The sequence below is a fragment of the Choloepus didactylus genome, chromosome 8 (genome assembly GCF_015220235.1).
Source record: "Choloepus didactylus isolate mChoDid1 chromosome 8, mChoDid1.pri, whole genome shotgun sequence".
Lineage (NCBI taxonomy): Eukaryota > Metazoa > Chordata > Mammalia > Pilosa > Megalonychidae > Choloepus > Choloepus didactylus.
Genome location: NC_051314.1, coordinates 6031498 through 6049761, shown reverse-complemented (window position 1 = coordinate 6049761; position 18264 = coordinate 6031498). Strand labels below are relative to the sequence as shown.

The following is an 18264-nucleotide window of genomic DNA, read 5'->3' as shown; positions in this document are numbered from 1 at the left end:
AGTGACATAAGTCAGACACAAAAGGACAAATATCGCCTGATCTCACTGATTTGAAACAATTTAGGATAGGCAAACTCACAGAGTCAGAATCTAGAACACAGGTTACCAGGGGATGGGGTGGGGATAGGGAATGGGAAGCTAAGGCTTAAAATGTACAGGGTTCCTTTCTGGAATGATGGAAATGTTTTGGCAATAGATGGTGGTGATGGTAGCACCACACTGTGAATGCAATTAATAGCACTGAAATACATATCTGCGTATGATTAAAAGGGGAAATATTAGACTGCATATAGGGTAACAATAAATTTTTAAAACTCCATGGAACTACACTACACAAACAGTGAACCCTAAGTTAAACTATGAACTTTAATTACCAGTACAATTATAAAAATGTGCTATCCTCAACTGTAACAAATACTCTACACCAATGCAAGGTGTTTCTGGTAGGGTGGTATATGGAAAGCCTGTATTTAATGCATGATTGTTCTGTAAACCCACAACTTCTCTAATAAGTTTTTTTTTAAAGCACATTGAGTCAATGAAAATCCTTGATGCTAACAAAAAAAAAAAAAAAGGAGAAAGAGAAAAATCTCATTTTCACCATCTGAGGCAGCTATCAAGCTATTAAACTTCTTACTTTGAAAATATTCATTAAAAGGAAAGGAGCAAGCACTTATTCTGCTTTTTCAGTTTGAACTGTATTTTAGGTTAATCATATAACTGCAGTTGACTAAGGAAAGCTCTATTTTTCAGAAGAATACCATCCAATGAATGTAACAAGTATGAGAGGATTAGCAAAACTTACATATGCAAACCTTAATGAAATTCTGATTCAGGTGAGATTATTAATTGGTAATAAAATAATCAGATAAATGGCTGATGGAGAACATTTGAACACTGCCAAAGTAACACTACATTTTCCAGTTAGGAGAAAATAATTTACAATGGTGAAATTACTGGAATTGCCCTAACCTAGCGATCAATCTCAACTTCACTAATGGTAAAACAACTGTTTACAGGAAATCAAAGGGATTGAGGAACAAACTCATTGATACCATAAGGAAGGAATCAGCCTAAACATTCTGCAGGACAACTTTTTCAGTCTATTCAATAAGTCAGAGTTAATAATTAAAAAGGATTGTGCTAAATTAAAAAGATTTAAAGGATATAACCATCAGATGCAATATGTGATTCTGGACTAACGGTTTGGTCAAAAAACATTTTAGGGTCAATTGAGGAAATTTGAACTTGGGCCGTGTATCAGATGAAATGCACATTTAAAGAAAAAGAAAAGTGAAGACAATTGTCTGAACACAGTAAGTTACAAAACAGTTTATAACGTATCATTTCATTTTTAAAATTTGCATAGAAAAGATCTATACAGATAAGAATTGAGATATTAGAGTAGCAACCTCTGGACAGTGGGAATATGATGTTCCTTTTTACTCTTGCTTATTTTCTAATTTTTTACAATGCATATATACTGCTTTTGTAATAATGAGGTTCCTTTTATGAATTCAGTGGCCATTCTAGATTATCAAACACAGTTTTTAAAAATAATACTTTTTTCTGATTAGAAAAGTAAACCACTTAATGTAGGAAATTTGGAAAATAAAGACAAGTAAAAGGAAAAACATCAACTAAATGTGGTGGAACAGGATAAGATCACTTAGGCAAAGAACACAGAGACACTCCAAAGCTTTAGACATCTGGGGGAGAAGCAGCCAATAACTGAAAAGGGCCCATAGAAGCAGAATACCAAAAAATATGGATTTGAGAAAACCCAGACAGCAAAGTGTTTCAAGGTGGGAGAGATCAAATGTGACCTACCTTGCTATCTGGCCAGCAAGGCCGCCTTCTTTAAAACTGCCACTCTCTCAGCATTCCCTACTCCTCTTCCCTGTTTGGTTTTTCTCTCTCCTTAAAACTTACCACCTTCTAACATTCTATATAATTTTTTATTTACTTTGTTGTCTGTCTCCCTGCATTAAAATGTAAGCTATAAAAGGGCAGGGATTTCTATCTGATCTGTTCCCTGTCCAATCCCAAACAGCTAGAACAGTGCCTGGCACACAGTAGGCCCTCATCCATTATTTTTAAATAGACGAAATGCTGTTAAAGGTTAAACAGGATGAGGACAGAGAAGTGACCACTGGTTTTTAAAAGACGTTGATCTTTGGTGACCTTCTACATCATTTAGTGGGGTATAGGGCAGAGAAATCAATCAAGAGGATGAGACTCAATCAAGAGGAATGAGAAGAAAATGGAAGTAGAGACAACTTTTTCAGAGTTTAGCTGTACTGATAAGAAAAATGGAGCAACTGCCTGAAGATACAGTGAGGGTCAAGGGATCTTATCACCACCCCCAGAATTTTATTATAAAATTTTCAAACATACAGAAAAGATGGAAGAATTTCATAGTGTTCACTCATACTACTAAGTTTTATAATCAACACTGCACTATACTTGCTTTTCATATATCTAACCATCTACACCTCTATGTCATAAGACTTGCAAGGAAATCTTCAAGAACCGTGAATATTCTAAGTGTAGGTATTCTGTCACATATTCCTAGCATAGAGAAAAAACAATTAACCAGCAACACCGGAAATTTCCCAGCAGTTCCAAAAAATTATATATGCATTCCAGATTTGGTGTGCCAGGGAAGCACATATTTAAGTGTTCTGTTCAGATCTGTCAAATAAATGAATTAACTTAGACCAACAGTTCTCTTTCAACTCAAATCTCTTTCTGACCTAAGAAAGGAAACTTGGGCCGCGAAAACCAAAGGCACATTCCCGGGGCCACGACGTTTTAGGCCGCCCTTCACCCGCCCTCCAGACCTCAGTTTCTTCAAATACACGAGGAGGGGTTACGAGGATCAAAACCCGCGGGGCCAGGAATTTGGTAGGAGCTGGATAAACAAGGTCTCTACGGCTGTATTCCTGCGCCGAAGGGTCCCTGGATTAAACGGTTTTGGGGGGCGCTTTAGAGCCAATGACCTCCTCAGGGGCTCCCCACTCCCACTTAATCTTGGGGTGAGACGGAGAAGGGGACCGAGGGGCGGGCAGGAAGAAGCCCACGGAGCAGGGGGAGCCAAGGCGAAGGAGAGGAGGGTCCAGGGCAGCGGGGGTCCAGGGCTGGGGTCTGGTCGGACGAGGGCAGGCGTCCATGCCGGGGGTAGGGGTTAGGGGGGTAAGCCAAGGCCGGAGCCGGCAGAGCCGCCCTCACGTCCCCTCAGCCTAAATAAGGCCTGGACGGCCCAGACGGCCCGGGCCGGCGGGTGGAGACGTTCGGGCTCCCGTCCCGCGGGGCCCAGTTACCGGAGCCGTTGGGGCCAATTATACAGGTGAACCTCCTGAAGGGGCCGATGACCTGGCGGCCTCGCCACGACTTGAAATTCTCCACAACCAGCAGGTCCAAGCGACCCATGGCGGCGTCCAACGCGCCTCAGTCGTCTCCTCACACGCCGGCGGGAAAAGCGCGGGAAGGGACTCGCGAAATCTCGCGATAGGTGGGCACTCGGCAGCACGAGCGCGAGAACGCGGCTGGCGCAGCCTCGTTGCTTAGCAACCGGAGTTGTTGACGTTTTTGAGGAAACTCGGGTCTCCCAGCACTTGGCGAAGCAGCAGAAAGCTGATAAGCAAGCCTCCGGCGCAGACCTGTCTCCCGCCTGCCTAACCTCCAAGGAAGCCAGCCCTGTCTGGGCTATAGCTTGTTTTATTTTCGTTTTTATATGTTCTAAAACTCCTTAGAATTTCTTTGCGATACCCAGAGCCATGAAGGTAGCGCTGCCCAAGGACCTGGCGCAGGAAGTTGCCCTGTCCAAGAGGAGACAGGCGGAGTTGTGCAGGCAGAAACGGATATTCAACGCCAGGAATAGGATCATTGGGGTGAGGCCCTCGGGCAGAAAGGGAAAAGGACCAGGGGGGAATGTAGAGGGAGCAGAAGCGGGCGCGGGGAGAGAAGAGGCGAACTCTTAGAATGAAACTTGATCCAGGCAGGGCTGCAAGCAGCAGCAAGCTTTGCCGGGGACCGGGGATGGTGGTGCATGGGGGGAGTAGTTCGCTGTATTGAATTTGCAGAGAATGGTAGAGACCTTAACATACTAAAAAATGCAACCCTGTCATTTGCCAGATGGGCAAATTAAATCCCGGAGCTGAGAAGGGACTTGCCTGGAGTTAGTGGCGAAACGCGGACTAGAATGCGGTTCTCTCTCAAAGCCAGATTTTCCACATTGCCGGAGTTTTCTTCCTGTCCACACATTTAACAAATGCCCATGGAGTTCCTATTTTGTGGCAAGCCTGAACCCGGCTCAGGAGATGAGGAATGAAGCAGTCCCCGACCTGGCAAAGCTCATGATCCAGTGGAAGAAGCAGGCAGGAAAACAAACCTATTAAAATGCAGTGGGATAAGTAGCGTGAGGGAGGGGCACGCAGCGTGCCGCAGGAGCACGGACCGTCAGGGCTAGAGGGGGAGTCAGAGAAGGCTTCCCGGAGGAGGTGGTGCCTAAGCAGCGTTCTGAGAAGGAAAGTCTGGGGAAAGTTAAGAGTAGAGACTGAAGAACCAGCTGTAAGCAAAGGCATCCAGGCATGAAGTGTCCTGTTGTGTACCTAAGCTCACTTACAGTGACTACTACATCTGGCTCTAATCCCTCTCCCCTGGTTTTCCATTCCCAGGGAGACCCAGAAGCCTGGGATGTTCAGGTTCACGACCAGAAGATAAAAGAAGCAACTGAAAAAGCTAGAGACGAAACCTTTGGTGAGCATTTCCAGGACACCTAGCCAACGGTTTATGGCTGAGTGTCTTTAGACCCTAGTTCTCGTTTCTTCACATGTGTAAAAATTTGTCATTTCCACTCTTTCTCCTTTTACAATCTCACAATTTCTTGTACTCAGTTAACCTGAGCTGATTCTTCCTCTCTTAAGAGAAAAAAAACAGCTATATGAATTCTAATGTGTATTGTGGGAACTATCTTTTAAGGATAAATTGTATTTTTCTGTTTCTTAAAAAAATTGGATATGAAGAGCCTTACAGACACACACACACACAGACACACACACACACACACACACACACACACACACAGCCAAAAAGCTGAAAACCTTCCATGGAGAACAGCTATACACAGCATAATGTCCTGCATTTAGACCAGACACACACATTCCTGAGCTCACACTCCTGAGCTGACTTAGAGATGGATTTAATCCACTTAATATTCCAAGTCTTAGGTCAAAATTTCAACTATAATTCATTTCCCCCATCATGCCAAACAATTTCAACTTATTTTTTTAATACCATAAGGAGTTTTGAAATAGAAAAAAAAGGAAGATACAAAATTGTGTATAATGTGGGTTATCAATTAGGTTTAAAAAAAAAAGCATAGAAAAGGACCATAAGGAAAGATACCAGAATGTTAACAGGGGTGATATTGGGGTGATGGAATTATGAGTGAAGTTTATTTTCTTCTTCATGATTGTCTGCATTTTCTGCACACTTTTACCCTCTTTAGTTTCAGTTATTAAAAAATTCAAACTTAAAAAAAAGAGTGATACATATCTATCTACTACCAGACTAGATGGCAACATTTTGCCAAACTGGCTTCAGATAGCTTACTTTAAGAATTTTTTTTTTTTTGAGAATTAAATGCCTGTGTGTGTGTGTGTGTGTACAGCTAAATCCCTCCCTATCTCATCATTTTCCCCTTCCTTCCTCCTCCAGGGTGCCAATCATTCCCATGTACATTTTTTGCATTTGTACTAGTTATGTATGTATCCTTAACAACATAGAGAATTATTTTGTTTTAAAATTTTTCATAAATGGTATCATGTTGCAATATATTTTCAACATTTTTCTTCACTCAGCATTACATTTTTGAATTAATTAGTGATCTACATATATAGTATTCACTTGAATTGTTTTATGGTGCTTTATTATATGAATTAACCAGGGTTTATTTATCCATTCCCATGTCTACATTTCCTAGTGCCCATGTGTGGGAGATACCTAGAGGTGGAATTGAGCTGTAGGGTACAGTGTTTACAGTTTTTTGAGATACTGACAAATTGCTTGCCAAATTTACAAGTGTACCCACAAGCAGTGAATGAGAGATCTTGTTTCCCCACATTCTTACTAACACTTGCTATTACTATCTTTTTAAATATTTTGCCAATTCATTGGATGTTTCCCATCTTGTAAAGCTGGTCATCTTTTCATAAGTTTATTGATCATTCAGGTTTTCTTTTTTAATTGATTTTCCTCTTACTTTCTGTATTAGTTAATGTACTCCAGGGAAACAGAACTAACCAGATAAATGTAATATTAAAATTATGAGATTTATTACAGGAATTGGCTCACATGGCTGTGGAGATTGGCAAGTCTGAATTTCACAGGGCAGGCTGCAAGCAGGGAACTCTGATGAAGTTTTCAATGTATTCCCTGGGAGAAGCCTGCTGGCTGAAGTTAAGATAGAAATTCTCCCTTCTGACTGCTGAAATCATCCCTTCTCCTTTTAAGGCCTTCAACCAATTGAATGAGACATCTCTGAAGATGTTTGCTGAAAGCAGTCTCCTTTTTTGACTGTAGATGTCATCAGCCGTAGATGTAACCAACTTACTGATGATTTAAATTCACAAAATGTCCTCACAGCAACAATCAGTCCAGTGCTTGTTTAATCAAACAACTGGACATCGTAACCTAGCCAAGTTGCCACAGGAACTTAACCATTATGCTATCCTTTGTCCAATTTTTGGTTGGGTTGTTTGCTTTTTGTAAATGATTTGTAGGTATTCTTTGTATATTCAGACTACTAATCCATTTATGGTTGTATTACCTTTCTGGAGACTTGTATTACTTTTATAATCATTAAAAGTTATTTTAAAAAGTGGATTCAAATTAATTTTCTCCTCTGAATCTTAAGCTTATGGATATGCTATATCTCTTCTAGCTGCTGAAATGAGGCAAAATGACAAAATCATGTGCATATTAGAAAACCGGGAAAGGAGAGATAAGAAAAATCTCTGTAGAGCTATCAACAACTTCCAGCAGAACTTTCAGATGCCAGAAACTCGCCGTGAATTTGATCTGTCTGACCCCCTAGCTCTAAGGAAAGATCTTCCTGCCCGGCAGTCAGATAATGATGTTCGGAACACAATATCGGGAATGCAGAAATTCATGGGAGAGGATTTAAACTTCCATGAGAGGAAGAAATTCCAAGAGGAACAAAACAGAGAATGGTCCTTACAACAACAAAGAGAATGGAAGAATGCCCAAGCTGACCACAAATTTGCAGGTAAAGTTACATGAAAGACAAACCGGCCCCAATACTTTCCTCAACAAATCAACCCCTAGGTCTTTTGAGGTCCTACGTTGGCTATGTAGGGAAAAAGGAGAAGTCGGAAGCCTGTGCTCCGGGAATGAACCTCCAGTCACCCATCAGTCATCCGGGAAATGCTTTCTGAGGGTGGGCTCTGTATCAGGGCCTGGTTGGGTGCTGGGACACAGAGGTAACTTGGAACCGGCCCCTGCCCTCAAGGTGCACCCAGTCTCCTGGGGAGGATGGACGCGTATCGTCCAGGCCCAGCCCAGTGTCCATGGGGCCATGGTACAAGTCCCCGAGGGGGATCACAGTGGTCCAGGCAGAGCACAGTGGTCACCTGAGCTCCCCAGGACTCCCCAGGCCCAGGGAACCTCTTGGGCAAAGGCCCAGAGGCATGAAAACAGCCTTTCTCCTTGAGGGAGCTGCACAAGGGCTGATAAATCCTGGTCTCCCTAGGTCAGGGGCATTTCTGCTTTTCCATCCTCTTCACCCACACACCACAGCAGCATTTGAGCCTGCTATCTACCGGGGCCAGGCTCTGTTCTAACTGCTGGGACCACCACAAGAAAGACCACACTCCTGCCCACAGGGAGCCTGTAAACGCGTAATGAAATAATGAAGGAGGTCCATCAGGAGACAAATAGGGAGATGTGATCAGAAGCAAAGCACTCCCACCTTCCTGAGCTGCTTTCTCTGGCTGTTTCTTTGCCATCTCTGTGGTCAGCTCATCCTCCTCCCGGCCAGATCTCTAAATGTTACAAGTTCAGAGCTTATGTTAGACCTTATTTTCTCTCTCTACTCTCAATGAGTGACACCTCCCAAATCATCATCTCCCTTTCTCCCTGAACCCACACACTTCAGCCTTATCACCCCACCCCCCACCCCCCACAGACATACACCTGGTCCCACCGAAACTGCTCTGGATGACCTCGTGCCGCCCAGGCCAAGCTGTCAGTCTTCATCTTGACCCGTCAGCAGCAGGTGATGCACTGATCAAGCTTCCTCCTTTGTTTGTCTTGGCTTACAGGATCCCACCCTCACCCTGGTTCTCCTCCTGTGCAGACTCCTCCTTTGGCTTCTGCTCATCTTCCCAACTGCTAGATGTCGTGGGCCACCAGCACTCCCTGGGCCTCTCCTCTGGCACAAAGCATATCCCTTAGTTATTTTATCTAGTCACCCAGAGGCCATTACTTCAAAAATTTACATCTCTGACCTGGTCTCTTCCTTGAATCCAGACTCAAAAATCTGGTTGCCTCTGGCCATCTAACTGCTCCTGCATGTCTAATAAACATGTCAGGATCAATACAAGCCCAGTAACACACACTTGATCTTCCCCCAAAACCTGATCTTCCGCCTTGCAGCCCATCATGACTCCTTTCTTTCTCTTAAATGCCACATCCAGCCCATCAGCAAAGCATCTCAAATCAGCTGCTTTTTCACCACTTCCACCATTACCACTCTGCAGAGCCACCAACATCTCTCCAACTAACGGGTCTCCCTGCTTCTGCCCTCATCCCCTCCATCTGTCATCAACCCAGCATCAGAGTGACCCTGGGCTAAAACTTAAGGCAAACCTTTTGCTCAAAACCCTCTGATAGCTTCCAATTCACCCAGCTTCAAAGCCAAATCCATTTCAGTGACCCACGAGATCTTCAGGGTCTGGCCTTATCTCCTCCCGCTCTGCCCTTTTCCGACTCCGTCCTTGCCACATCATGCTTCCTCGCTGCTGCTAGCACTCCTGCCCAGGGCCTTTGCACCTGCTGTTTCTCTGCCTGGAAACTTCTCTCCCCAGATCATGTGCCTGGATTCCCCCCTCTCCTCCTTTAGGCCTTTGCTAAAATGTGGGTGAGGCCTCCCTGAGCACCCTACTTAAAATCGCCACCCTGGGCTCTCCATTCACCCCCACACTCCCCATCCCTTACCTGGCTTTATTTTTCTCCCTTATTTTTCTCACTGGCATAGTGTACAGTTTATGTATTTGTCGGGCCTCTCCCCAGTGCCACATTGTAAACTCAATGAAGAGAGGATATTTGGTCTGTGTTGTTCACTGCTGTATCGTTACCTCCTGGCACATAGATAGATATTTGTTGAGATCATCCACTCACAGGGTTTAAACCACACCCATCTCCCAGGTGCTCCACATTTCCATCTCCAGCCGGGAGCTTTTATCTTGGTTCTCCAATTGCCTTCTGGACATCCCACCACACATCTCACAACACATTGAGAACTAACCTTGAATTCCTCACCTGGATCAACTTCTCCTTCCATCTTTCTCCCCTCCAAAAATGGCACTTCCTTTCCTTAATCAAGCCAGAAATCTGGAAGTCCTCCTTGAACCTCCTTGCTCCTTCAGACTTGTCTCCAGCCCATCTTCAAGTCTTGTCCTTTCTACATTCTGAATAAATTTTGAACCGTCCTTGTCTCTCCATCTCTGTGGCGAGCACTGTAAGGCAAGCCATCACTTTTCTCACCTAGACGGACCACTGCCAACTGCTTGCTAATTGTCCACTTCCTCTCTTGCACTCCTCCTGTCCATTCTCAACACAGCTGTCCGACTGATACTTTTAAAACAATGGTAAGTTTAACAGTGTCCCCCCCCACCCTCTAATAGCTTCCCACTGCACATGGAATGAAATGTCAAATCCTCCCAACAGCCTCTGCCCACCCCTCCAATATAACTTACAGCCCTCATTCCATTTACTAGGTTCCAGCTATTTTGGCTTTCTTTCAATTTTGCAACATGCCAACTCCTTTCCCACTTCGGAAACTTTGCCCCTGCTCTCTGCCCAGCTTCTTTTGTCCTTTGGGTCTCAGCTTAACTGTCATTGTCTCTGAGAGAAGCTGTATCTTCCCATCCCCCAAATACCCAATCAGGTGTTCCCAGCATTTTGTCTCTTAGCATCCTTTTCTTTTCCTCTACAGCACTAGCATAATTTGTAATAATATATTTATTTTGAGGTTTATTATTTTTTTTTGTCTGACATCTCCTAGAGAGTAAATTCCAGGAAGGCAGAAATACTCTTTATGGTTTTTTTCACCACTGTATACTATATTCCTAATGAGATGTTAGACCCTTAAATTAAAATATATTTTTAATTGTGGTAAATTTCCCATTTTAACCACTTTCAAGTATACAAATTCAGCCACGTTAGACTCTTATTATTTGTTATTAAATGAATCAATGAAGAGATGAGGCTGAAGGTGAGCAGAGGCCGGAAACTCAATGCTTTGGTTTTGGAGATAACGTGGAGGCGCACGGTACACAAACACCAGGTGAAGAAACTTGGGACCAATGACTTCTCCTTTTTTCATGTAACAACACTGTAAAGTAGTGTCCTGCCTCCCAGGTGAGGTCAGAGGCTCGGAGGGGTTAAGTAGTAGTTCAGGATAACAGAGCTAGGAGGCGTGGGGGCTGGCACCTCAGCCTGCTCTATCTGACTTGGAATCTTGACATTTTGCTGTTTGGCCCCTCCACTTCGACCCTTTCTCCCCCTCCTCCTTTACCTGTCAAAGTCGTACTACCTAGCCATCACCTCCTACATGGAGCCCACCGGATTCCCTGGGCTCCCCCCAACCCTTGCACAAATTGTATAACTGCACTGGAGAGATGTAGCTGCCCCCACCCCAATAGAGCAAGGCAGGCAGGGGCCAGCACCCCCTGCCCAGGCTACAGCAGACATCGCTAATCCATACCAGACATCACTAAACCATAGCAGACATCACCAGTCCATAGTCGGCTCATCGTTCACCCCCATTGAGCCCTTCCTGAGTGTGGGCCCTGGACTAAGGGCTTTACCCGAATCAACTCCTCTAACTCTGACAAGAGCCTTCCAGGGCAGGTCCTGACGTTGTTATTATGCCCGATCCTGTGGCTGAGGGCCTGCTAAGAAGTGCGGCTCCGCAGCCTGGGAAGGCCCCCTGGGAAGTGCCCTGGGTGGGTGCCTCGGCCCCACGGCCTTTTGCTCCCTTCCAGAGGACCTCTACACGAAGACCAGGCTGCAGTTTGACGAGACCGCCAGGCACCTGCAGGACCTGGAGAGTGCCACCAGAACGGCAGTTTGCGCCTCTGTGAAAGAGTTCAACAAGAACCAGGTACCCGGGCCCATGTGCAGTGGGAGGGTGGCCCGGGGTCCCCAGTGTGTGGATAGAGCGCAGCCCATCGTCTCCACCGCACCCAGACCCTGACCCGGCCCTGCTCCTTACTGACCTCACCTGTGCCGGTTATGGAAATGGGACAGGAGGGAAACCTGGCAAAAGTAGCCTTCTAAGAGGACAGTGACATCGGCATCCGCACTGCTCTGACTCAGGGTACAGGTAGCCCTGGTTTCAATTCCTCCTTACCTCCTCCCAGAGTTATATATATATAATAGACTCTCGTTAAAGGAATCTCCCTCCACCCCGAGTTCCACTTTCCTGCCCCTCCAACTCACTGCTCTTGGAAACTACAGTTATATTTCCTGGGTGGGATGAGGGGGCTTGGCCTGGTTGGTTTATCAGAGTAACTGGCTGACTACAACTGTGGTCTCCAAAGTAGGCTATGCAAGCTGGGGATTCATCGGGGAGCAGGAAGAAAATACTAGAACTTTGCTTCATGTCTATTTTTAACCTCATCATTTTAAATTCCCATGTGTCTGTGTGTTTTATAAAACATGTACTATATTGTGGTCCAGTTGTACTACATTGTGAACTAAATATATCAGAGAAACAAACTTTAAAATGTTCTGCTGATGGGAGTATACACTCAAAAGTGGATGCTGGACCAAGAACAGAGAAAATGCCAGGGCTCTGCCTCCACTCACCACCCTGCTTGAGCAGGGATTTGACCGGGGACTTATTTGTTCTCAGGGCCTGTGACTGAAGTGTATCAGGAGCACTGGGATGACAATGTATTTTCTGCTCTTAGAAGTTGTCCCTGTTGTGAATCATTTTACCGGGTGTTCTCTGCAGCCCAGATGTCTAAGGGTTGCCAGGCCCACGAGGGGGGACACGGAGCCCTCTCCTGGAGCAGGGGCCAAGCCTGTGGGGGATGGCATCCTAGCCTTGGAAGGCTCCCTGCTTTGGTGAACTGGGGCAAACAAAGACCTGAGCTCTTATATGTACAGCCAAGAGGTCATGATTCTCTTATCTACCCCACCCCGCTCAAGCACCACCCAGGCCACCAGGGGTCCAGGGCCCTCCCCACATCCATGCCTGACATGTCCCCCACCTCTGCCCCAGCTGCCGGGCTGCCCTTTAGAGCATTGTTCCCTCCAGGGCCAGCCTCTGCCTCAAAATCCTCCTGGAGGGACTTGTAGCATCTTCCTTCATGACTTCCCCTATTTAGGCTTTGGAGTCAGCAGAAAAGAAAAAGCGAGAGAAAAACCAAGAACAAGAGGACAACCTGGCCGAGATCTCAAACCTCCTGCGTGGGGACCTGCTCTCCGAGAACCCGCAGCAGGCAGCCAGCTCCTTCGGGCCCCACCGCGTGGTTCCAGACCGCTGGAAGGGCATGAACCAGGAGCAGCTGGAGCAGATCCGCATCATTCAGAAACAGCAAATCCAGGAGAAACTGGTACCTTCCCCCCCTGCCCCCACCCCTGCTGGCAGAGCCCACAGACCCAGCTTCTGGGGTTACCGATGGCCCCCCACACACTCATCTACTTACACCTGCTCTTATGCTTGGTCCTAGAAGCTGCCCTCAAGGAACCTGTGTTCTGGTCAGGGGAGATGGCAAGGGCCAAATAATCACATCACTGGTGATGCTGCAGCAGGGCTGGGAAAGTAAAGCTCTAGGTAAAGGACGTTGCTTGGGGAGGGCTCATGAGAAGGGACATTTGAGCAAAGACCCAAAGGCAGGGAGAGAGCGAGCCATTCAGACATGTGAGGGCAGGTGAGCCTGGCAGGAAGGTCAGCAAGGGCAAAGGCCTCGGGGCAGGACCATGCTTGACCCTTTCAGAGGCCAGCGAGGAGGCCAGGGTGCCTGGAGCAGAGTGAGGGGCGAGGGCAGGAGCCGAGGTCCGAGCGGCGGAGGGTCGAGGTCCTGGCAGGCCACTGGGGTCAACTTTGGCTGAGTGAGGAGCTTTGGGGGATCTTGAGCAGAGGGGTGACATGATCTGACTTTCAATTTAAAAGGAGCCCTCTTCGCTTTGTACTGTGTTGAAAGTAGCCTCTCTGGGGCCAGGGGGAAGAAGTGAGCTCTCTCGGAGACCGTGGCAGGGGTCAAGGTGAGCGATGAGGTTGGGTAGGCCAGGGAGGGGGTGCTGAGGTGTGGTTGGATCCTGGGTCTGTTTTGAAGATTGCCTGATGGATTGGGTGTGGCACATGACAGGAGTGGAGTCAAGGATGACAGCAGGCCTTTTGGCCTGAACAACTAGAAGGATGGAGTTGGCATTTTCAGTGGTAGGCAGATGGTGAGAAGAGCAGATTGGAAGGGGGAGTGGAAATCACAACCAAGCAAGGGGCTCCCGGGTACTGACGATGACTGCAGAGGGGATGCTGCTTGTAACAGAAGCTGGGCTGAAGAAGGAGGGAAACAAGGATGGAAGGGGCACAGTGGTCGGTGGCTTGTCGGTCATGGTGGGATGGAATAATTGTTGGGATTGGGTTGCTAGAGAGAGAACCGGAAAGGGAGCTCATAGTGATGGTGAATGGGACGCCTGAAGTTGAGACGAGGGAGGGTGGCTTTATAGATAATGACGAGGTCAAGGGCAGAGGTTCTCAAGTGGGCATCTGCTGCATCAGTGTCACCTGGAACTTGGGAGAGATACGGTTCCTCAGACCCCGCCCCAGACCCCCCGAGTCAGAAACTGTGTTGTGGGGCCACAGGGTCAGAGGCTGAGCCCACCCTCCAGGGGGTTCTGACTTCTGCTCAAGTTCCAGAACCACTGCTAGGATGTGCCCAGGGAAGTGAGTAGCTAAAGAGTCAGGACCAGATGGTCGAAGAGGAGGAGAAAGAACCAAGAAGTCAGGGAAAGGGTGAATGTTGAATCCATTAAGGATGATGGCAGGGGAGAGTCTGGAAGAGTTTCTAAAACTTTCTAGAATGGGCAGGACTGCCCCACGGGCTGGGAGAGGACTGCCAGGTAGGGCGGTGGGTGGCACAGTTGCGTGTGAGCTTCCTAGCTGGCAGGAGGATGAGGGCATGAGGCGCAGGTGGTGCCCAGAGGTGTGCATGTGTGGGAGAGAAGGCTGCAGGGGTGGCTGGGGCCTGGAGGCCATCGGGGGCCACTAGCTCAGGAAGCAGCCCCGGGTGGAACAGCCACTGATGTTGGAGTGAGGACACAGGGAGAGGTCGCCTTTGCTCAGCCCTCACCACCCGCACCGCAATCCCAGGACAGCCTGGCAAGGAGCCCGGCTGTCTGTCCCATCTGGTTCTCAGAGTAACACATGCCCGCTGTAGAAAACTAGCAAGACAGACAAGCACAGAGAAGAAGCTAAATACCACACTAGCCCCAGCTCCCAGAAACACACCACCCCTCCCCCACGCACCTTTTGGTGTCCTTCTGCCCTGTCTCTTTCTCTGTGCACAGAGATAATTTTAAAACTGACATCATGCAGAGTAGTTGTTTGTCTGCCTTCCTCTTAGTCTGGGGTGAGTGTGCCCCCATGTCATGCTGTATCCTTGACCAAAGCATCTTGTAATGACCTAGGGCGGCTGTGAGTGGCCTCATGTTACAGGTGAGGAAACTGGGGTGCGGGGGAGCTGAGCCACATGCCCCCCAGGAGTAAACCTGCCTTTCAATCCCCAGGTGGGGGCTGGGGCCTGTCCCGCCCTGCCCCCTCCAGGAGGCCAGTGACCCAGGCCTGGGGGCCACTGGGCACGCCCACCCTGCCCATCGCACAGAGGTGACAGAGGTGGAAGGAAGGACAACTCTTCTTCCGCTGGCGGCCCACCCACTCTTGCTTCCCTTTGCCCCTTAGGAAAGGACGAGCTAATGAAGCAGTGCCAGCTTTCGATGACAAGATGGAACTGTTTGCTCTCTCAGGGGGGCGATCCCCTCCCTCCATCCTATCCGGTCCCCTCTTCCAGGGCTCCCTGGTTTTTAAAGAGGGAGCTGGGGTGCAATGAGGAATGAGCCGCAATGCAGACCTTCAGTGGCCGGGCTGGGGCCCCCCATGGTGGTGACCCCCCTGTTGCAGGCTGGGGCTGCAGCAGCCGTGTGTTCTAAAAGTCCCCGTTCCAGCCAGGTTGAGCTGCCCGCTGCACGCCCCACGCTGGTGTCCCAGGGGCTGGTCTCTGACTGTTGACCCACTCGGAGATCACCTGCCTGGGGCCGCACCCGGAGGGGAGCGGCACCCCCAGAATTGAGCCCTTGCTGTCCTTTCCCTAGGCTAGCACCTCGCAGGGGTGAGAAGTGGCTCAGCCGCCTGGAATGGTGGCAGGCTGGGGGTGTCCCTGCCCCCGAGCCTCAGTCTCCCCCCTCTGTAGGACGAGAGGCCTGGACTCCGCTTTGATCCCTCCGGGCGCTTTGGCTGAGTCTCCCCTCCTCCTGCAGAGGCTCCAGGAAGAGGAGCGCCAGCGGGCCCTGGACTGGGACCGGCGGAGGGTCCAGCGGGCCCGCGCCACCCTGCTGATGGAGCGGCAGCAGCAGCGGCAGCAACGCGACCTGCGCCGGGCCCTGGACAGCAGCAACCTCTGCCTGGCCCGGGAGCAGCGTTCGCGGTGAGCGCCGGGGTGGGGGCCGGGGAGGGACGGCGTGGTGGGGTGCGGGGCAGAGACCAAGGAGAGGCCCGAGCGGGGCTGGGGGCGCGCAGTGGGGGGGGGGGGCACAGCCTCCCCCACCTTTCCCACCCAAAGGGCCGGGGACCCCTTGGTGGCACATTTCACCGGAGGCCCACGTGCTGCAGTGGTTTGGAGCCATGGCACAGCCTCCTCCTTGTAAGGAATCCAAACAGGAGGGTCTCAGAGCCCAGAGTCGGAAATGCAGTCCTTGGGAAACCTCCGGTTCTGCTCGGGGAGGATGATGGGTTCAGCTTAGCTTTCGCCCTGTAAACACTCCTCCCTGCGCCCTGGGGACCCAGAGCCGGCTCAGACGTGGGTGGGCAGACAGCCCGGGAGAGCCCCCGCTGTGCCCCCAGCCTGCAGGGGTAGGCTTCCCAGAGGAGGCGTGGCTGAGGCACGGAGGAGAGGACGGTGCCCCCCTCAGGCGCAGGGAGGGCATCGGAGGCCGAGGGGGCGGCTCCTGCCAAGGACGAGCCTGGAGGCTCTTTTATTACAGACGGGACCTCAAGAGTGGGTTGAAGTTCCAGCTGCAGGAAAATGTCAAAATGCAGATAAACGAGTGAACTTATAACTAAAAAGACCTCATCTGTCTATCTACTTTCTCACTTTCTCTCTCTCTCTCTCTCTCTCTCTCTCTCTCTCTCTCTCTCTCTCTCATATTCAACTCTGCATGGTTTATGTATAAAGTGTGGCAAACTCCAAGAGTCACATTTCTATATATATATATATATTCCTTGGCTCAGAACTATTCTAGCTTTATTTTTCCATTAGATATATATCCATCTAACCCTCTATTTATCTATCCATCACCTACGTATCTATCATCTATCTATCCATCCATCCATCTATTTATCTATCCATCTATCATCTATGTATCTGTCTTATCTATTGATCTATCATCTATCCATCCATCCACCTATTTATCCATCTATCAATTATCTATATATCATCAATCATTGATTGATGATATATAGATTATCAGAAGTCTGTTACACTCCTAGGTCATCCTTTCTGGGGATGGGGGAGCTAAAAGGAGCATTAAGAGATGAACTGACAGAAATCAAAGGGAATGAGCAAAATGTCTTTCAGTCACACCCTTGATGATTTCATTTTAAGATTTCCCCACATGTTGCAGGTGCCAATCCCTAGTCAGATTGTAGTGTCTGTATAAAATGCCCATCGCCTTCAGGCTCACTCGGGCTCAAATGTGTTCTTGATTCTTAGGATAACACTAATGAAAAGCTTGCTGGCTTTATTTTTTTTTTTTAAAGAATATTAAGAAAGTAAACACATTTACTGATTTTTTTCTCCTTGTTTTATCAGGAAAAAATCTATGAAGGAAGCCTGTACAAATTGTCCTACAGAAGACTATTTCACACAATTTAATACAAGAAGTCGATGATGAAAACAAGACCCTCATTCACCTCTGCATGGTTTATGTATGAAGTGTTGTTAACTTCAAGAGTCACATTTAAATATATATATATACTCCTTGGCTCAGAACTACTCTAGCCTTATTTTTCCAGAGTGGATGGAGCATTTGTTAAACCTCTCATTGTATGTCTGTGAGGAGCCCTGGTTTCTGTTCACTGTACTTCAGTGGATGTCTCTAGAACACCTATGACACTGTGCGCATGTGGATACAGACATCAAGCAGACAAGCTCTACTAAGGATGACTCGAGACAGAAAATGATGTTTGAGCTGGGCTCATGTATAACTCACACTGGTTCAGCTGCTGCAATAGCTGACATAAGTGGTAACCATGTGCAAGGCATTGTGTCCTAAATGCTTCCTGTGAAATTAACTAATTCGATTCTCACAGCAGGCGGTGTTGGCATCTTTCTAGCACATGTTACCCAAGGAGAGCCTGAGTGACAGCCTTGCTCAAGATCATGCCTCCAGGAAGTGGGGTGGCTGGGATTTGAACCCGTGGAGTCTGGCTCTCAACCACCTCACTCTGCTGACTCCCAGTAACAGAGGCCCAAGTGCGGTCGCAGTTGACTCGTCTCGGGGGGGGAGGTGGCGGCCGGTTGCCAAATCCCAGGCTCTCAGAACTGCCTGGAGGGTACCGGCGGCGGGGGCTCTTTCCCGGAGGCGAGGGCGAGGCGGGGGACTGGGCCCGGTCCCCGGCGTAGGCGGGCAAAGTATGGAGGGCGGCGAGAAAGGAACAGGCGGGACACGGTTCTTTTAGGGTGAAGAAGCCAAGAGAGTTTATTAGGGGAGAGTACAAGCTTATATCGGGCG

The 18264-nt window shown here is 48.3% G+C and overlaps 2 protein-coding genes across 6 annotated transcripts in view; one reads left to right on the top strand and one right to left on the bottom strand.

Moving 5' to 3' along the window:
• Nucleotides 1-3432, bottom strand: part of SMC1B (structural maintenance of chromosomes 1B) — a 134888-nt gene extending 131456 nt beyond the window's left edge. For both annotated transcript variants that reach the window (XM_037846362.1, XM_037846363.1), the window contains exon 1: nucleotides 3324-3432. In XM_037846362.1, coding sequence (XP_037702290.1) covers nucleotides 3324-3432 — 109 coding nt within the window. The remainder of the gene's footprint in view (nucleotides 1-3323) is intronic.
• A 169-nt stretch (nucleotides 3433-3601) lies between these two features.
• On the top strand, nucleotides 3602-17510 carry RIBC2 (RIB43A domain with coiled-coils 2). Of its 4 annotated transcripts, none has more exons than XM_037846545.1 (8): nucleotides 3602-3893; nucleotides 4680-4761; nucleotides 6947-7291; nucleotides 8210-8299; nucleotides 11292-11410; nucleotides 12642-12869; nucleotides 15793-15959; nucleotides 17343-17510. In XM_037846545.1, the coding sequence occupies exons 1-8, from the start codon at nucleotides 3780-3782 to the stop codon at nucleotides 17419-17421; spliced, it is 1224 nt and encodes a 407-aa protein (XP_037702473.1). In that variant the 5' UTR covers nucleotides 3602-3779; the 3' UTR covers nucleotides 17422-17510. The 4 variants fall into 4 exon arrangements, with proteins under 4 accessions (XP_037702473.1, XP_037702476.1, XP_037702474.1 ...); XM_037846548.1 differs by lacking the exons at nucleotides 15793-15959; nucleotides 17343-17510 and adding exons at nucleotides 12987-13090; nucleotides 15218-15242; XM_037846546.1 differs by lacking the exon at nucleotides 8210-8299.
• Nucleotides 17511-18264: the final 754 nt, after the last annotated feature.